At 47.1% G+C, this 20,802-nt stretch overlaps 1 protein-coding gene across 3 annotated transcripts in view; it reads left to right on the top strand.

The window, feature by feature from the left end:
* Positions 1 to 2,120: 2,120 nt before the first annotated feature.
* The window catches only part of Fwd (phosphatidylinositol 4-kinase beta fwd), a 29,033-nt gene continuing 10,351 nt past the window's right edge, over positions 2,121 to 20,802 (top strand). For 2 of the 3 annotated variants that reach the window (XM_077683398.1, XM_077683400.1), the window contains exons 1-8: positions 3,941 to 4,190; positions 9,928 to 10,468; positions 12,539 to 12,680; positions 13,076 to 13,193; positions 14,211 to 14,345; positions 14,455 to 14,540; positions 19,173 to 19,345; positions 20,019 to 20,109. In XM_077683398.1, coding sequence (XP_077539524.1) covers positions 9,941 to 10,468; positions 12,539 to 12,680; positions 13,076 to 13,193; positions 14,211 to 14,345; positions 14,455 to 14,540; positions 19,173 to 19,345; positions 20,019 to 20,109 — 1,273 coding nt within the window. In that variant the 5' untranslated portion in view covers positions 3,941 to 4,190; positions 9,928 to 9,940. Of the gene's footprint in view, positions 2,302 to 3,940; positions 4,191 to 9,927; positions 10,469 to 12,538; positions 12,681 to 13,075; positions 13,194 to 14,210; positions 14,346 to 14,454; positions 14,541 to 19,172; positions 19,346 to 20,018; positions 20,110 to 20,802 lie in introns of those variants that run through there. The other variant, XM_077683399.1, reaches the window with a different exon arrangement.

Below are 20,802 nucleotides of genomic sequence, written 5' to 3' on the forward strand. Positions count from 1 at the left end.
CGTCCCTTTGGTATACCTCGTGCAGTGTGTTCTCAGGGGACAAAAGGAACACTCGAGCCCCGACAGGTTACGAGCCTTTAGGCACGAAAGACGCGGCATTGTCTTCAGGTCTCCGATAAGGATCAGCTCGATTACGCCTGGCTTTGCAATCACGGCCAAACGCGGAAAAGGACCGGATTCAACGGAATTGTTCCGTCTGCGGCTGGAGGAGTGGGAGTAAATGTCTCTATGGAGCTGTGAGTCCTGGGGAAGTCCCTATTTCAGGACCTCTTGAGACCGTCCGACTTCGTGGGTGCTCTTCACCATGCAAAACAGGCCGTCAGGGTCCGAACTAGAGCCCACATTCTGGCCCCACCCCAGGGCCATAAGCGCCAGCACCATCGGTTCATTGGGAGGTGCGATTTTCCCCGTTGACCTGCTGTTGAATGAATGCGCAGATTGTCGATGAAATGCGATCTCTCATGACTGTGACGTCACAGGCCCGGGCGCTGGGGGTTTAAATCTCGTTTTTTTTATTTTAATTCTCAAAATTTTCGAACTCCTTGTTATTTTGGTCGTTTCTTGTCTTCGTTCGTTTTATTCTTTTTTATTTGTAATACGTGACAACCTTGTCCTGGTAAGTCTGTTATTTTACGTTCTTTGTATTATTTATGTCTAATTTTCTAATTGCTGTATTTCTGGTTCTATAGATTTTATTCTTATTTTTCTTTACTTTTATTCCAGCGCATGCTTCGTGCGATATATCGGTCACGAACTGGTCAAGCGTCACCAAAATGCGACAAGTTCGCTCATAGACGCTCCGCATTCGCTGATTCCAGTGCAGTTGTTTCATTTTCAGACGCATGTTTCGTATCCTGCGGCAGCGTGGAATGCGACGCCGCGAGTAGAATGTCAGAAAACAACAATAAGAGGGGAATGTTGGAGTAGCAGGTGCGCATTTTTGCGAGCTGATATAGCCCTGGCGCCTTGCCGTCGCCGCTTACCCTTCGCTACTCGGAATGTTTGGATGAAATCTCTCTCTCTGTCTCTCTCTCTCTCTCTCTCTCTCTCTCTCTCTCTCTCTCTCTCTCTCTCTCTCTCTCTCTCTCTCTCTCTCTCTCTACAGAAAACGACCTTCTTCCCTGCCCAGAAATTCTATAGTAGCGATATCTTTCTTCTCAACTCGCCAGCACGTGATCCTCAACGTTATCAGCGATAGGAACGCAAGAAGCTGTCTTTTGATTGTCTTTTGCAGCTGCTATAGCATCAAAATTGGTCATTTTATACGCCATGCTACTGACGATACAAAATAAATTATATTACTCTGATTCTGACCAGTTGGAATCACGGGCAATTCGTGCTGTCATATAGTTTTCCGGTCTAAACTCAACCAATGGATCTTTTATGCAGCCTGCGATTTACAATACCAAAGAACTTCGGCTACTCTAGAAAATTAATTCTAACCAGTTGGGATCACGGGTAATTCGTGCTGTCAGACACTGAAAAATGATTTACATTCTCAAGGGGAATTTTCACTGTCTATAACGAACACGACCTTCCTTACACCCTAGCACACAAAACACAAAAGAACATTATTTTTTTTTGTGACTGATAATGAGGTTTCACAGGTGATGGGGCGCGCCGTAGTGGATGGCTCCGGATTCATATTGACCCCGTGGGGATCCACCCTTGTTTTATTGTGTTTTTGCTCGGGCGCAAGGACGCGAAAATTCGCGTTATGGGTGCGAATCATTCCACAGTGTCCAGTTCTCTGACTAAGCGAAAAACCAAGCTCAGTATTCTAACTCATTCCTCTGTTAGATGTACCTGAAACACGAGGTTTTACTGACGAATGTGGAATCGCTAAGGGTGCGTATGTAACGCCCGAAAATTCGGCGCTGAAACCTGCACATCCGGTAACGTTAGCCATGTTCTTTTGGAGCTTCCTTTCTGACTCGTTTCCCTCCTGGAGTCAGCGTTGTTCGCGAAAGGAAGCGAACGGAGCTCCTCGGCAGCGTGTACGCTTTCGTGCCAGTGACACTCGTCAGTGAGTCGCGCAATGCGCACGATACTCCCCGGCTGTGAATCACCGCCTGCGTCGTCCGCGTCACGTCCGCAGGCGTTTGGCACGTCGCTATCGCAGCCTGGCATCGCCTCTGTTTAGCCGCTGGCTCTCCCACTTTGGCCTGTGTGTTGGGGCAAAACAAATCGTGTGGCGTGGAGAATGGTTTATGGAAATACTGGCGCCGTCTGCTCTGCGGCGTTTGGCTCAGGGCTTCGAATCTACACTTGCCGAGGGCGTGAGTTGGCACTTCGACGCCGGTAAGCTCCAAAATTAATCCGGATCCACGTTGGCAATAACCATCGTCTTGACGCGTATATTTTGACGCGTAAAGTTTTGAAACACGATCGAGCGCATGATTATATCTTCGTGCACGATATACGCGCATTGATTGGTGTGTGAATCATTTGCGAGTTTGTTTACGGTTACTCGTACTCCAGCGTGATATGCATGCTTAATTGTTGTTGGAAGGATACTATATGAGCTTGTTTACGGTTACTAATTCTGGACAGGATTTTTAACCTGGCGGGTTTTGTTTTGTTTTCAAAGAGGGGGAGAGGGTAGGAGGCCAACCACCTCAGACCTTTACCCCCTCTACGAGCAGAGGAGGAGGTAGCGATGAATATTTCAGAGGGTGCTCTGACACACAAACACACCCCCTTGGCGATGTGGGAGTATCTACGTCATAAGAAAACTTTCAAAGTAATTATATTTGAAGTATTAATTGCTAGTAAAAATGGCTTCCAGCTCAGTGCCCGCTTTTGCGAGACAGTTTAACGACCTCCAAATAAATTAGCCACTCATTTCATAAGCTCCAAATCACCTAAACTAACCCTGTTTTACAAGTATGCTGAACGGCCATAAAACTGTCATTTTATGATGTTAGTCAACTATACCGTGTACGGTGTTTGCGCAACTTATTCTCACAAATGAACTTCTGCTTGTGGTTAACTACTTAAAAAAGAAGCAAATGCAATGACCTATCACAGAGTGAGTGAGGTCAATTTTGTTCAGTTCTGCTTTGCTTGTGCTGCTGTTTTTTTAAATTGCGATTATATGTATACGCACATTAAGAAAACCGGAAGAACAACTCAGCTCAGTAGTAGAGAAAGTGCAGGTGTCACGCAAAATAAAAAGCATACAAGTGAAGCCACCGATATTTTGAGGGAAACCGAGCAACCCAGGAGCCTAAACACATTTCTTTTTTTTGTGATATTTTACGTCAGTCATGACGTAAGCTTACCTGATGCTGCACCAAACCGGATTTCGCTCAAGCACCAACCTGCAATTTTTCCCAGGGCAGGCTTACTCAGCGTTAATCGTAAAAGGTGGGTTATAGTGGGGAACGTAGGAGTCACGGAGCGAATAGTAATTTCCTGTGCGGCTAACGTATTATATGCGCGCTATTTATTTTTATAAAGCAGGAACAATGAGCGCTGAAAATCTCCATGGTGCAGCATTTATTTTTTCTTTTGTTTTTTCTTCCCCTCCTTTTTTTTGTTCAAGGGCACCTTTACTCAGTTGCGCACATATATTTCGCTGTAAATCGTCACATTATATGACAATGTCCAAACATATGTGCTGCATGAAAGAATTATGCCTACAGCCAGGTTATAAATATTTTTCTATCGAACAACGCGGGCCGCGCTTCGGGATCGCGACGGTGTTGACGGCTGATAGCGAACAGCGCATTAATTCCAGCAAACGGGGAAGAAGCAGGCGCTGAGTGTGAAACCCTGAGGGCGGCAGAAGCTTTGTTTACACAAATGAACGCATTCGCGCGAGCGCACGCCGAGGCACAGGGGCGTCTGGGGCGTCTGCTGCTCGGAACCAGGCGACGCTTGCCTGGTTCCGAGGCTCTGCCCGGCGGCGGCCGTCTGCGCCGACCGCGGCGTTGGGAGCGAGGGTAGAAGATCTGACGTCATGCAATGGCGATTTGATATGCGGTGTCGGGCGGGTCGCAGCTAAAACATGTTGGGCTATCCTCTTAGTTAACGTTGTTGCATTGGCCACTTCACTGTGTTTAGGATGGATGTGCGTCGGTGCTGGGATTGCAATCTTCTATCGTTTCTACTGGGTGTGAACTGTGGCTGCTTGCTTTTGTAATCGGCGTCTGCGTCGTTGGAGTCTGCACCCAACAGGGGCAGAGGTAATTATATTCGCTCCTCTACACCTTTTAATTAGATAGTTCTGTCGGGGCCGCCCTCTAAATAGATTAAGTGCTACAAGGACACCCTTACAGGCAGCTCTTTGGTGTTTTCTGTTCGTGGGAGGGTGTTTCTTGCTTACCGTCGCGGTTAAAAGTGACAGCTACCTCACGATACCCAGCAGGACGGCCAGCTAAGCACCTTTGCGCGCGGTGGTGTGCAAGATAAACGTTTATTTGCTTAAATGACGATCACTTCGCGGATGTGTATATCAGGGTTGCGCAAAACAGGTCTGTTGCGTTGATAATGTTTTTATCAATGAGATCGCTGGCCTCTGTAGCACAGATGTCAACTGGCGGCATAGCTTAGTGTCGCATTTACGCTGCTTCGTCATCATGCTACGATTTACGGAGGCAATTCTTGGAGCATAAGCTAGCCTGTGCATTGCTTTGAATGCCGTGCTTGAACGCAGCTTGAACCTTCGCATACTTGGGGGCACATTCGACGGTTGCTGAAGCGCTTCATCGTCGGTATGTGGCCCTAAGCCTTATTTCCGCGACTACGGCCGGGTCGAGTCATTCCCGAGCGCGAGTGCAAAAAGTTTTACGGCGATACTCATAGGCTAAAATGAGCAATGAAACACTAAGCAGGGCGAGGAAATTGTGGCTGTGATGCGACGTGCGCAAGGAACGCCTGTGGTTCAAGTAAATCCATATATTTTTCTGCGTTTTCACGCTGTCCTATTAATTGGGTCATTTCTCAGAAGCTCAAGTCATGTCCTCCTGCCTTCGAGGTTTTCGTCGCTGTGGTGGTTCAGTGATTGTCCGCACTCGCGTTGATCGCCAGCGTGTTTGGGGATATTGGGAGCCAAATTGCGTGCGCCGAGGGGAATGCAGTAAAGACAAAAAGCAGCGGCTCCGATGAGGAAAGCGAATGCCAGCAGCGGGGCGACATTTGTCTGGGCAGCTGTCGGAGGCAGAAACGCCCTTGACGTTTCTGGCGGGGGGAATCATCGTGCAGATTTCTTTTTGGCCCTGTCCAGCCTCACGTGCGTTACTCACGCCCTAGCGACTGCTTTACGACTTTTCTTTTCTCTTTTCCTTTCCAATGCCTGCTGGGGTGCGACGGGAGGGCGTCGGCCTTGTTTATATACATTCGCTCATCTCGTTACGTCATGAGCTGCTCGGTGCGCGCAACAGCACGCACTGGGCGTGCAAAGAAAACAAATCCCGCAGCCTTCCCAGTGCGTAGAATTGCAGAAACGTAAGCTTGAGTACTGAGAAGAAATTGAAAAAAAAAAAAAAAAATCGGATGGGCCTTTGAACTTCAATGTTGAAAGCTGAATGGCTCCCAGGCAGTGAACCTTTCTGCTTTCCAGGGGAATGTCGCTGCTGCAAAGCGCTGTTTATTTGTTTATTCAGCTCCAGCAGCGCCTCGGAACATTACTTGTCAAACTACCCTTGTAACTCGTTAATCTATTTTTACTCAAAAACTGTTTTTCTACGCCATGTTGTTTATACCATACACAGCAGCTACTTTTCTTTCTGCAAGCATCGTATGAGTGCACTGAAGCTTAATTGCATTTGCTGTTGTCTGCACTACAAGTTGATTCGTTAAATTTGTTGTGAAATATTGTAATACTTCGTGCCGTTATTGTCGTGTTCAAGACTCGGTTGCCCCCAAACAGCCCCAAATCAGAAACAACTCATTCAGTTACATCATCAATAAGAATTGAAAATAGGAGGGGGCCTAATGCCAACACTTGGGGTGCATCAAAAGTAACTTTACTCGTAGAAGACTATTTAATTGATTATGGTGAACCGTCGTGGCAGCCTGAAATATTCCTTAAGTCAAGAGGTAACCCTCTAATTAAGGTAGTATCTAATTAGCTTTTGAATGAATTGACAGTGGGGCACCACATCAAATGATTTCTGTTTTCTGAAATCTAGAAATATGTGATCTACTCAGTCTCGTATCCAGTGCCCCAGCAAGATGATAATTGTCAGTGCATTATATGCATGATAAACCTTTCCTGAGGGATGAGCGGACGTAAATTTGTTAGCAATACAGTAGCTGACCATTTTTTCGGACTCCGAATATTCGGACTTGCTGGATATTTCGGGCTTTTCGGAGGAACTGCCAGTTGTCCCATAGAAGTAATGACTCGCGGATTTTTCGGACTGCTCTTTTATTCGGACTATTTTTCGTTCCCCTCCAGGTCTGAAAAATCGGTCGGCTACTGTACTGGTGTACAGGACATGCTCCAAAATTTCTGCATACAACAAAAATGTCGCAACTTCTAGATTAGGGCTGCAGCTGTGTTTTTTCACTCCTCGAGAATGCAAGGTTTGAGTGAAGGCGGTGTGCTCAGGCTTTTCCATTGTTTTCATGTAGTTGATGCGGCATTTTCGTTTTGCGGAGTGCTGCCATCCTTTGAAATTTTTGTTGGTGTAGCCTGGGACCTCGGGTGTCTGCGGGCAGCGCAAACGCGGCACGTGGGAGCCTAGATAAAAGCGCGATTGTGGGGTCATGATAAGACAGCCTTGAAGTCTGCATGGTTACCTTTCTCGTCTCTGGTGTGAGCACACCACTGCTAGTGCCTTGGCAACAAAATCTCCTTGTTTCGGTGTGCGTGTTTCTTCCGAGAAACCTGGATTTTTTTAAAAAACCTTGGGTCTTTGCACCTGAAGGATTCTGTGGAGGTTGTGAAATTGTTTTACTGTCACTGTAGTCTTGGCACCTTTGTTGGATGAGCTGTTTCTTGTTGGTGCAAGTATTTATGCGAAAGATGACTCTGCGTGTTTCTTGTCAACATTTAGAGGACTATTCTTAATAGGTTTTACCCCATGATGAGGCACATTTGCACAATTCACATTAGTTAGGTGATCTATGATTGTAGTAATTTTCCTGCAGCTATTTCATGACCGAACTGTTGTTCCTGAGATCATGTGGTTTCGAAGGAAGCATTTTTCTTACTATTTCAGGAATTTCTCTTGTGGTGTGTTCATTTTGCGTATTTCCAATGAGTAGATGTTGAAGTTGGTGTCAATTTTCACCTGTGCCACATTTCATTTTGATTACGCCTTTCCGCATGTGTGCTTAAAAATCTGTATCCGAACAACCAAGCCTAAAGGGGCACTAAAGCGTAAAAACGAGTTGGCCTGTATCGATGGATTACAGTGCCAAGTATCTAAGTACACCACTCTCGCAACTACCAGTTGTTCAATAAGACAGAAACCGTGAAAACAGCAGACGAAACCCCGCACCCTTTTGTGTACTACGGGTTGTTACGTCACAGAAGTGGTGAACGGCGCGAGCGCATTAAAGGAGCCATGAAGACAAAATACAAGTTGGGTTTATTAGAAAGACTGCTTAGTCTCGATATCATCGCAATCTTCGAACAAATAACGGAGATATTAAAGAAAACGCGTGAAGCAGTCGCGACCCCCCCGCCAATTTCCCGCAACTTTTCTATGACGTCACGGAACCTTGTTTGTGCGATTGGTGGCCGCCTAACTGACCTGTCGCGACGACTGTAATGGGGCCTCTAGTTCCATTTGACCACATCACTTGAATGCTAAAGTGCAGTTAACGCACTGAAAATTATGTTTTATTGTTGGCCCGTATGACGTCATTCCTGCTCATAACACGTCACTGTGGCGCAAAATTTTTCTTGCTTTTTTTTCGTTAAAAAAACATTTTGTGGCTGTAATGGAGCTGAGTGAGATACTGAAACCTAGTTCTTTCAAATTAAACAAAGTTGTATTTTCTCTTCATGGCTCCTTTAAAGAGGCACCTTTTGATCTTTTGCTGAAATAAACAGTTCCGAAGTGGTTGAGCATGTTAAATAAATGTAAATGAAGGCTTTTCGTGAACTCATCGTATCTAAAAAACACAGACTACAGCTTTTATGCACTGTGAGGCAGACTGCTTCCTTGCTATTCAGTCAGCCATCATGCTTTCAGTTTCATTTTCGAAAGGCAGTTGTGCGCAATTAGCGAAGTCAGTAACTTACGATGGTGAGCGGCCGAGCTTCTGTAAGCAATATACCCGGCAGGAAGCAGCCAAAATTACATTCATTAGAAATGGCAAAAGGAACGAAAGGCACTGCAGGTGGTTAGGTGAGCCACTTGAGCTTCTAATCTCCTGTTTTCTATGCATGGAGGAGGAGAAAGAGTAACACTTTAAAATGTTGCCGTCATTAAGGCACGCCCAGTTCAAACATAATCACCCGTGAAATGAAGTTCGAGTGGTTAGCTGACCCATCTGCCTTGAGCCACCGTTGATAATCCGTAAAGCATGAGTCGCTCCAAGGTTGCCAGGCAAGTCGTCGGACAATTGCCGGAAGTAGTCAAAGAAAGTTGCCACCTTAAAGAGAATGTTTGAAAAGGAGCCAGGAAAGTCGCCATTTTCAGCAAAGCGATGCTAGTAAGTACTTTTGTGATTACCTTCGCAAAAAGAATGCAGTAATTCCGCGAAGTACAATACCGTATCGCAAATTTTATTCATTCGCTCTGGTGCGGCAAGATGACAACGGTTAGAAATATGCCATCTAAAATATGCTGGTTTGAGTAAAGCATTTGAAGAATATGAATAACTTAGAACGGGCCTTTGTTGCACACTGTTTTTTATCACTTTCACTGCCATTTTACAGTCCCGTGCCTATTATACGTTGTCATACAAGCATAGTGTGCCCAGTACCAAAGCAGTGCGCATCGGTACTTCTATGCTTACATGTATTTTAACCACTTTCATTGTTTACCACACCATTTTTACCACTATAAAATGAATACACATTTTATTTAGCACAAATAGCTCGCTCGGCAAGCTAATAAGCCCTGCCTAGTTTGCTTTTGCCGGCCTCAGCCAATCGCAGAGCTCGGCATATGACATCATAGTTTTTGTTGCGGGAAATGAGCTCGTGGGTTGCATGGCATTCCTTTTTCCCTAATTATATAGCTTATTTGAGCGAAGTGTGCGTTAGAAGTGGGGTCAGTATGATTGTAACAATGCAATCTTTTGAATGAACCGAACTTGTGCTTTCTCTGCATGGCCCCTTTTAAGAGGGGTTTCAGGCACGTTGAAGATTTAGCGAATGACCAGTAATGTAGCTTGTTAGTAGTTTGGATGACACAGTTCGGTTCCTGCTCTGTTCTAACTAAATTAAAAATGCATGTAAAATGTTCCATTCTGTTCGTACTAATCTCCCCCCCCCCCCCACTCCATTTTTCCCGGTTAGATATTCCTAATGCCATCCCGACAAACCTGGCATGTATGCTGTTATCTTGTACCAATTTTCGTTGCTTGGTGCATCTTTAATGTAATAGGCTGCTGCCATTATCGATGTTCTGTTCGTGTGTGTGCTTCCACTGCACGCTTCAGTTGGTGTTAGCTGTAAAGGACTGAGTACAATAGTCCCCCTGCTAAGCTGAACTAGTTTGAGTCTACTTCTTGGACAGGTGGGATGAGTGTGAAATTTTTGGCCGGCTTCCCATAGACAATGCATAAATTGACTTAACATTTCAACTTGTTTTTTACAGTCTGCAAAGTGCCATAAATTAGGTGTGAACAGTTGTCTGCTGGAAAGTTGAGCATGCATTATACCAGGCAATGGAAATTGTCAGATTCGCAGGGTGGGCCTGTTGCTGAACTTTCGTCGGACTCGAGCAGTGCAAAATGGACCCTGCGTAGAAATTGGGCCGCGAACAAGGGCTCTGTTCTTTCTCTCCCCGACCGCAGATGAGTGGGGAGCATGGAGAGTGAGGAAGTGGTCACATGCTGTGCCTCGTGTCCGATCCCATCTCCCGTGCTGGTGCACTCCAAGCCATCTCTGCCACCGTCCTTCGCCATGCCGCGTCACGCGCGCCACGCCAGCCTCGACCTGCTGGGCCAGTCGGGCCCCGTGCCGGGCATGGCTCGGGCCGTCACGCCCCCCACCTCCTCGGCTGCCATCACCACCACCATTGCCACCACCATTGGTGGCCACCCGGCCCGCAGGCCCCACCACCAGCAGCACCAGCGCAACCTGAGCCTCGACTCGGCCATGCGGGCACTCACCCCGGCATCGGCCGCCCACCCGAGCGGCGGTGACACGGCCGACCGGCGGAGCCTCGCCTCCGACGACAGCGGCATCTTCAATTCAGACGATGGTGACCGGACTTCTCGTGTGATGATTGGGGAAGTGGTGGCCACGGCACCGCCCCCGAGCCAGCTCTTGCTGCGGCCACCCGTGCCCGGTGTCATAGACGAGGTCCACTCGCCCGTGTCCTCCCCGCAGGAGGTGAGTTGCCTTGGTGCTCCGGGTGCTCACCCAACTCCGTGACAACCAGAGTCACTATCGTAGAGGGACGAAGGTGCGTGCATAGCTTCTGCTTGGCTTCTGCAAGCTTTGCAGCAAACGGATGCTTGGTCTGTTGCTCGAACCTACGTCAAGTGCCACTGTTCCAGCCCAACTAGCAGGGAATCTGGCTGCTGGTATTGGAGGAGCAAATTAAGTAGGGATGGGAGTAGTGTATAGATGAAACAGTTTGTGAGGAGGCCCCTGGGCAGGGTAAGTTCTTTACATTAGATGTGAAGTCCAATCAATATAATGTGGTCTGTGGGATGCTAGCTCAGCTCTGTCAAGTTACTCTATAAAGTTCTATATAGTTCTATCAAGTATGTGGTTGACCTTTTTTTTTTTTTACTGGTCAGGGAACATATTCTTTAGGTGCTTAAAAGACCCCATTCTGAGTTGTGTGTTATCTTTTTGCAATCTTTTGTTTCTTAGAAATACTGTGCTTTTTTTTTTCTTTAGAAAGATGCCGTGTCAAGTGAATAAGGAATTGTGTGAGACCATTGCTTACTTTGCAAAAAGTTCTGCTGTTTCCCGAGATTCTAAAACGTCGACCAGCTTTTAACAAATGATGCGAGTGTCATTGTTGTCATTCATGCTATTGTTCGCAGTTGTCAATGGAAAGTCCCAGATCGTGCGTGGGATTTGGAAAACACATGTTCTTCGCAGTGCAGTCGCCGCAATTGCTGTTACAGCGCTCACATGATACTTGTGCTCTCTTCGTTTTCTCCACGGTGTCCCACTACGGGCATTTGTTAGCATTGAAAAGTCAGCATTGTCACGAGTCCATATGGCATTCGTGTCGTCATAAGCAACCATTGTTGTAAAATTGGAAAGGGAAAAAGGAATCAAACAAATGCTGCAAAAACCTTTTGACACTTGACAAGTTCAAGACATCCTTGGAGAGATTGACCTTTGATAGAATTTATTGGCTGCATGTGTCTGATTATGGGTTTGGCAGTAAAGGAGAGCCTTAGCACTGCCCCTCTCCGTGGGTGACAAAACACTCATGCGTACAGACCACGTGCAGTTTCACGAATTCTGTAGCTTTGTTTGTAATATCCTGCGTGCTCAGTGATCCAGAGAGGGCTCAAGCCCCAGAGCCCTCTGTAGTCAGCACCAATGCTTTTGTAGAGTGAGCTACACTGGTTGAGGTTGAGCAGTTTCGCGTGGCTCCTAGAGAGCCGTGCTGCGCAAGTGCGAGGAACAGTGTCGTCACACAGCACACAGAGCGTTGTTTGCTGCCCGGCGTCTCTCACGCACCCCAAGTGCCCAGCGTCTTCGCCGACCTCCGTTCTGCACGTGGCGGCCCGGTCCGCTTGATGATCATGCGAGGGGTGGATGGGTGTGGGACCGATGGCTCGTGCGTCGCAGCAACACCAGCGTGCGCCTGTGGAACCAGCTTAGCTCTGGGTCGATTGGTGACGCTGCGCCGGAGCCGCTTGATAAATATACGTGTCACATAGTGCGTATACCGTGTGTGTGTCATTGAAGCAGCAGTAAGCATGATAATCAAGCTAATCCTAGACAACCAGGAAAGCTAAGAATAACCAGCTGTACCTTAGCTCGCGCTGCGTATACCCTGGCATAGCCGAGCTAAGCCACTGCTAATTTTTTTTGACACCAGCACAGCACGAACGAGCAGTAGACATTTTGTTGAATGGCAATCACTTTTTTAGGCAGTAAATCATGTTTCGCTCAGCCATCTGTCTTTGAGCTCATTTTTCTTGTGCTCAGCTGGCCTGCATAGTTGCTAAACTACAAAGCACTACCTGAATAAAACACATTCGGCACTATAACGTTCTAGTTATGTCACGAGCATCGCGTTAGCTGCAAGCGAAAGTAGCGCCTCAAATATGCGGAAAACAATAGTATGGCAAATTTTCGTTCTCTTGTAAGGGAATGGCAGGTGGCTAAGTGTAATGTGCAGCTGTTCATTATTGCGTGCACAGATTATAATTTGGATATTAATTTGGAAAGCACAGATTTTAATTTGACTCCTCTCCCCATGCGCAGGAGTCACTATCAATGCCTGCTGCGGAGCGGCTGGTACCAAAGGACCTGCTGCTGCGGTTATTTGAGTCCACATTGTTTGACATGCCTCTCGCCATAGACTACCTGTTCCGTTCAAAAGAGCCTGGAGTGCTTGCATACTTAGGTGAGTCTACTTCATGTACACAGTCTAGAATCTAGGGCGGCGACAACTGAGAGACAAAGCTCCTTGTGTTTTTCTATGCCATAGTCTCTAACACCATGGATGTGCCTCTTGGTTTCTTGGGGCTGCTGTACATGTGCAGAACTACGGTTCAGTGTCTGACCTTGTGGTGAATTGCAGCAGTTCAGCCAGCATTTGATAATTTTGGAGGATGCAACAAGGCCTTTTTTGGATCCGTGTCTAGACAATTCTGATATGGTATCTGACGAAAGCTTGTCCCGGTAGACTGCTAATTTGTTTGCTTTGAGAGCCACATCCCCATGGTTTACATCGGTTCATTGCTTGCGTGTCAGTGTCTAGAACGTTGGAAGCAAATTCCCGTCTGTGTTCTCTCGCAGGCAACAGAATGTTCAGCTTCAGCGACGCTGATGTGGACTTCTACCTGCCCCAGATTGTCAGCATGTATGTGCACCACAGTGACATTGCAGACTCCCTGCGGCCATACCTAGTCCAAAGGTAGGTGAGGCGTTGACGACCTTTAATTCTTCCCAATGTGCTAGACTTTGTTGGGAAGCGGCACAACAAAACTGCAATCGTTTATGCAGTTTTAGGAATTGGGGATTACTTTAAGTGGCTCTGTTAAGACTACACATGACAAGGCAAGGTGAGCCGCCCTTGAATCATTGCACACTCACAGTTGCTACTGGGCATAATACTCGTGTACAAATGGTTCTGCCTGAGCTGTTTACAATTTGTATGTAGAGGGAGCGTACAGAAAGTGACTTGGCCTCCGTTGGGTAAACTTCTACCTCCATTCTGAACTGCTGTTGTCAGACTTTACCAAGTGGGCCCTTTGTCCAGACTGCACACCCTACGCAATGTTCCTTTGGTCCTTCTTGAAGGGACAGACAACTGATTTTTGTCACGCTTATTTTCTCTGTCCCAAATGAAAGGGCATCACTTAAAACACTTCAAATCGGACCGGTTTTGCTGATAGCCCCTTAGAACTTCTGAAAACAGAATTTTTACATCTACCAGCCATATGTGTCCCGCCAAAAGGAATGCTGGCAACCATGACAGTGAGCCGTGTGGCAAGTTGGCAACACACTTCTAACATACTTTTAAGAGGTATCTAAAACCTTATTTCTGGCTAAAACAACAACAATGTGCAGTCTTTCCTATTCCTTTATGCGGTTCTTGCATCGCAATAGGAGCCAGTGGAGTTGCTTGGACACGTACGATAGTGTCACATTTTGACACTACATGTCGCCAAATTTCGGGCTTAGCAAGTTAGTGCCAAATAAAAATTATCTCCGCCTGTTTATTTGGACATTCCTTGCGGCTACCCCACTATATAAACCACTGTCTTTCATACGGGCTAGACAACATGCACTCCACAAAAACCAGCTGTGGTTTTTGTGAAGTGCATGTCCTCTGTAAAAACCAATGAAATAAAATGAAGCAACCTGTTTCCTTGGGTTGCGTTTGATTTTTGGAAGGCATGCATCGCACAGCGTTGTGTGTGGTGTGCAGATGCAGCAAGGACACGGACTTCTCGCTGCAGCTGGTCTGGCTGCTGTCGGCCTTTTGCTCAGACCCCAACGCACCGCCTCGGAAACGATCACAAGGGGCACAGCTCAAGCACCTCATACTCTCCGAAGACTTCCGGTGAGCACTGCTGCTGCTGCCTGCTCGGGGGGGGGGGACACCTCAAAGGTGTTGTCCCCGTGCGTGGTGGGTCATCGATGGTTTTCTTTTCCCTGCGTTTTTGCTGCAGGCCACGAGTAACCGTCCAGCAAACTTCTTCGCTTCTCACGGTGTCCTCAAAGAAGACCCATCAGCGCTCACTTTCAGATGCCACGGGTAAGCCTCTCCTGAAGCTCCTCTCACGTTTTTCTGGTCGCTGTTTATAACCAACAGTTGACAGTGGGCAACTGGTGATGTATCCAAATTTTCATCAGAAGTGCTCACGGAGACTTGAGGTGCTTTCTTTTGTGACTACGAAATCTTGCAATCTCAATTAAGCAGGGGTTGTTGAAGGTCAAAGCTGTCAATTCAAAATTATCTGGCTTACCCGCCGCGGTGGCTCAGTGGCTAAGGCGTTGCGCTGCTGAGCACGAGGTCGCGGGTTCGATTCCCGGCCGCGGCGGCCGCTTTTCTGGTGGAGGCGAAAAGCAAAAACGCCCGTGTGTACGAGATTTCGGCGCACGTTAAAGATCCCCACAGGTGGTCAAAATTAACCCGGAGCCCTCCACTACGGCGCGCCTCATCGCCTGCGTTGCGTCGGCGCATTAAACCCCACAATCATCATCATCATTATAAAAATTATCTGGCTTTAAGGTACCCCGCAACACCTGACACAGACTATTCAGAATGCATTTTGGGGTAAAGTCCATTGTCCCAGCAACCTCCTCTTGCAAGAATGATACACATTCGTCCAGTATCACTGGAGCTAAGCGAAATGAAAAATTGCAGATCATTCCCTTTCAATGCAACCGTAGACTACGCAACGCTCTCCCGGGGGGGGGGCTGCTGGTGACGTTTTTTTTGGTGGCCTTCTGTATATCATCACAGGCCGAAGAGTTTTCTCTTTCTCGGCAACATGGAGTAGTCTATTTCAAATGTGTGAAATAAAGCAGGCATTGGTGCCTGCTCTGCTTGCAAGCGTGCGCTGATGCTGGTAGGGCATTTTTGAACAATTAATGCTTGTTGTCAAATGGTCTGGTTAAAATTGAAGTCAGTAATCCCTTGTTAACTCAAAGTATTAAAATCTTCTGAAAATTTCGAAGATAAGCGGAGTTTCGAGTTAAGCGAAATGCCAAAAATTTGGGCCCAGGTCACTGATATAAGAGCTGTAGTGCTGGAAACAAAAGCTCTACTGCATAGGGCAGCTGTTGTAATAATTAAAGGGAAAATATTTTTAAGAAAAAAAAACAAATTTTTATTAAAGGAGTACTGACACCAAATTTTGATACCTAAAAAATGATATAATTGGCTTCAGTAGTTTGTACAGATGCCTCACAGAAATTTCTGCAGCGATCCGAGGCCGGAATCACATCTAAAATCGATTTTGATTGTCCAGGCCGCGAGCTTCCACAAATCGGCAGCACTAGCGCAATCGCTTTCGGCGTGACGAAACATTGGCCTGCGTGTCTGGCCGGTTCAGGGTGATGTCATATAGTCGTTTTCAGAACCGGAAACGATATCCTGCGCTGCTGTTGTCGGTGGTATTCGTTTGGGCAGGAGATGTGGGTGTAGCTGTGTGAGCAATGCTTGTAAACGTTGCGTGGTCGACGTCTTTGCTCTTCAGTTCGTTGCCGGCGCATGGTGTTCCCTTGCACTGGTGCCGAAAACCGCGCGGTGCGCGTCGCCGAGCTCGCCCAAGTTGTGCTATGGCAAGCTCGCGGTATGCGAAGTACTGCTCGTGGAAGCCTGTCTGAGCAAATCGACGACGACGCCAAGATGCATTATTTTCCACGCGACGACATGCAGCGCTAAACGTGGACTCAGTTTGTGCGCGGCTGCGGCCGCAAGAACTGTCGCCCAAGCCAGCGGGCTCGAGGTTGCACGGGTCACCTTGGGTGTTGGGAACTTAGTATCGTGGCGACTATTTGATCGCTGGTATCTGTACAACTGCGAATGACCATCCCTTACACAACTTTTCACCACACTATCATCCCCTTTTTCGCATATGAAGCTTTATTTTGGCAATAATTTCCGTTTCAGCGTTGGGTGACCAAGACATCTGCCGCGGCCTGTTTTGATTCTAGCGCGCAGGTGGCGCCATCTTTCGGCCGCTCGCCGCACCATGGTGCCGGCAGTGCTGGGTCGGAGCGCCGAACCTCCGCTGCCGGTCAGCGTAGGCTTACCATTGCGGCAAATATCTGAACGCCACTTTTAAATTCAGCGCTGATAACAACCCCTAGCACAATTTTTCAACACACTAACATCTACTTTCTCGCATGTGGAACTTCTTTTTCGCGATCAGATTGATTAGAAGAGTGGCGACAAGCTATTGCTATCACGGTCTGTGCCGGTTCGAGCCGCAGTGATATTAAAAAACGGACGACGGCGAAGACATCGCCGGCCTAATCGCCTGGCCAAATAAAGTTGTTCTGTCTGTCGGGTGGCAGTGACTCATCCGAGTCTGACGATTCAGACGACATGTCGACTGCACGGGCGAGTCGCGGACCATGTGCAATCGTAGCAGACGATGCGGCGAACGCATGGAGGAAACAAAAACGTCCCTGACGTCACGGGTGAGACCGTGACGTAAGGCTGGCCCGCTTGCAGGCTGGCCTTCGAACGGCCATTTTCCCGCGTGGTGACCAAATTTGAAATTGGTTGCAATAAACGTGCTATAATTAATTCTGTGTTGGCGGCTGACGGCTTTCGGTTCGATTTTCGTAATTACTGGGCCAGTAGGTATTCTTTACAGCATAAAAACTGAAAGCGAGAAATTTCGTGTCAGTACTCCTTTAATGCGGAAGAGAGCACTGTGCGATGGTTGCCTCTTTCACAATGGCATGTGGGTCCCAGAAAAGCGTTCACAAGCTGCTCAATGCATTGCATCAATTGTTGGTCACCACTGCTGCATTCTACTTTGTTGAGAGCATCATGTTTCTTGTTCCTGCGGTTGTAGGCACTTCTGGAGACTCCACTTATGGAGACTCCAGTGATCAGCTGCATCGTGCACAGCTACGGACAGCATTCCAATAATGGGGGGAGGGGCATCAGCCCGAACAGCGCATACTCCGCGTAAATTTGCCAGTCATGGCCATGTTGGTGGGTGTGATAACTAGGCGTTCAAATGGAGACCTTATCAGCTGCCCGTAGCGGACTTTGCCTTGAGTCTCTGTCAACATTTTGAGATATCCATGGTCCCCTGAGAAAACGTTTCGAGATAAGGGGGGGGGGGGGGATACTGGCGCCTATGGGAGGTAAATGCACGGCGAAAAAATGGTTTGATGTTTTGAGATATCCGAGTTCGAGTTCCCTTCAACTTCACGCGCACTGGAAACACAGAAAATGACAGACCTGTACGTACAGGTTCAAGCGTTGGTCCCCAATGGTCCCTTTAAACACGTGTAATGGTACTGGTTAAAAATAGCAACGTCTTGTTCTCGAGTGAGTAGCAGGTTTTTGTTTCTTTCGAAGTGGAAGTTTTTTATTTATTTATTTTTTTGCAACGTTTTCTGTACAATAACAACATTGCAGTTGTCAAAACAACCACAATGTTTGCATGCCAGTATTGCTGGCTAGATTTTTGTTTTACTTGTTTATTTGCGGACGACACTCAGAGTGTACGGCATTGAACGAAAAGAGGTCTGCACACTCTCAATCAGCCACTAAAGAAAATGTGGCGGACTCAGCCATGTGCTTTTAGAAACCTACAGACAATCTCTAATCTCTCACCACTTTTTTCTTAGATGTGCACCATCTTCATTTCTCCTAGCGAATCACTCAGCCTTGTCTGCTGCTAGATGTAATGGCCAGGCTGTTTTTGAAGGGGACAGCAGAGACAAAGTACTACAACCTTGTTCCAGCTCTGAAGAACTTTGTATTCACTCACTCACTCGCTCATGCGTGCAAGCATGCATGCACACTCGCACGCACAGGCAGACAGACAGTAAAAGTGGAGTTACCAGTTTGTGTCGGCATTCAGGTGGTAGGAGCAAACGGAACTAAGGGCACCACTACAGTTGCTAGCTGTAGTCGTGCTTCTTGGTAGTAGCTTGTGGCCACCAACCACACCAGCAAGTTCCTGTGATGTTATTAGGTCCTGGAGAGGAAGTTATGTTTTCTTTGTCATCTAGATTAATTGTTGCAAGTTTGTCAAGTTGTGTTGAAAGGGGTGTTATTGTCATCGGGACAAAGGACTCTTTTGGATGAACTAACTTGTATTTATTTTGTCTTCATGGTCTCTGTAATAACCAAACAGCAAATCATGACTGTCAAAGCCCCCTTTTATGTTTTGCATTAGCAGCCATAGCTTTAGTAGACCCATAATAAGTCATCTCGCCCTGAACAAGATTGTAAGGGCATCCATGTAATTCTGGCTAATAAAGTTAATTTGGCAGATAATTCAGAGGGGCATGAGTGTGGAAATGCATGAATCTACGGTCTTCTAGTTTGACCACATGCCATTGCAAGTGTGGTTGACAAATGCTTAGGCTTAGGCGTATGGACAGCAAAATTAGCCAGCTACCCGGAGAGCTGGTACCTCATGTACTAAATGCCACGTTGCCGAGATGTTTAGCACCTGGCTTTTCTTGCATTGTAGCGCTTAACTACAGGAAGCGTTTGTTGCTTTGATGAAATGTAGTTCTAGCCAACAAAAGCCAATGTAAGGTACCACTCAGGAGGTACCCTGTAAGGATGTGATGACATCAATGCACATGTGTGTCTGTAAGGGTTAGGTTTCATTTGTGTGTGAAGATTAAGAAGATGAGTCTGTTGCTTGGCTAATGCACCGCCTGTGGTTATTGCACACAGGCATGGGGGGCGGTGGCAATGGCCGCCACCTTCCAGAGTCTAGCCGCAAGGCTGTGCTGCTGGGCGACCTGGGCTCGGGGCATGCGTTCGACAATGGCTGCACCTGCTACGACAGCTGCGACGGCATTGTCAGTGACCTCCGGGGCCACAGCAGGGTCGAGTGCCACTGCCAGGTGAGTGGCCATCGTGTCGGCCGCTGCGCATTTCTGAAATCGCACTTAATCTCCGGCAAAGTTAATGAATGGATGCTGCTGTTGCTTTGCCTGTGTAAGTTGTGGGCGCTGCAGCCATGAGTAGTGTGACGTGGGATGCAACACGGAAAGTATTGCCCAACTGTGGATTTGTTTAAATCATTTAGGACTAGGAGTTTAGTTTTTGCTTCCAATACATTTCAAAAACGAACGCTTCATCATTCCTCTTGCAAAAAAAGGAAGGTATGATTATGCTGATGGGAACGAATTCTCAAAAAGGCTGAAGTTGGGAAGACACGACCTTAGTTTTGTTGCATTTCAACTTTACTCAGCCATAAGATTTTGCGACACCTGAAAGGAAAACTTGTGTGTGACTGAAAACGTAAATAAATAAATACTTGACCAGGATGGGCTGTATAGTTCATACAGCCATTTTTCTTGGCTTGCAGTTTACTACTTTTCTGTTCTTTCCCCTTATGTTGAGTTCTGTGGTGATTTTTGTTTCTTGTGTGCTCAGAATGGTGTGGTAGCATCACTGACATACAGTCACAGCTGTGCCGTCATATTCTGAATGCCTATTGTTTCCTGCCTATGAAAAACAATGCAGATGGTGACGTGCCTGTCGCAACCCACCTTTCCTCTGCTCTTCTTGCAGGCACCACGGCTCACATGTCAAAACCAGTTCATTAAAGTCCTTATCTCCCTGGGCCTTAGACTACAAGCAGTGCCTACGAAAGAGCTCAAAAGTAAGTTGCCACTCTTTCCTTCTTTACTTCAACGGCAGCTTTCAGCAGAGCACCGTGTAAAGGCACATTCTCACTTGCGACACGGACTCGTCATGCGACGGCGTGCGAGGCGCGTCAGCAACGAGGGATGATGTGACTGCGTTAACCAGAGCTATCACTCAACCTGTGCGACCTCCATGGTGCTTTCCACCATTTGCACTCAAAGAAAAATGTATTACACTAGCGCAACAAGAAGAGGTAGAAATCACTAGAACACATGCTACGAACCTGGAACAGTGCCGCATTGCAGGTTGTGGGAGGAACCAAAAATAACAAACTCAAGCAGGTTCTTTTCAAAATATTATTGCAGAAAGAAATACTCAGGTTTGCTCTCGTGCCACAACCCTCGCGTCCCGCCCCACAAATTTTTCTTCTTTTCACAAACTCAGAAGTTCTGACGCTTCTAACTCTACGGGGTTTACCATTTGCCGATAGAGGTACGAAAAGGCTGCAGGTCAGCCTACCGACCCGCTATCCATTTAGCTAAAACGAAGATTTACTTGCTTTTACAATTCAAACACGTTTCTCTGCACTGATGAGTCCCGCGCTGTTCATTAATTAGTACACGCTTACGCTGAAGCCACTGAACGAAGACCCGAAGAGCACAGGAAGTTGGTTGCCAGCCCGGCCTGACGGACCCAGTGGTGGCAGCGG

Source organism: Haemaphysalis longicornis, unplaced genomic scaffold, assembly GCF_048455015.1.
Source record: "Haemaphysalis longicornis isolate Haplotype H1 unplaced genomic scaffold, Haemaphysalis longicornis Haplotype H1 scaffold_9, whole genome shotgun sequence".
In the NCBI taxonomy this organism is placed as follows: Eukaryota; Metazoa; Arthropoda; class Arachnida; order Ixodida; family Ixodidae; genus Haemaphysalis; species Haemaphysalis longicornis.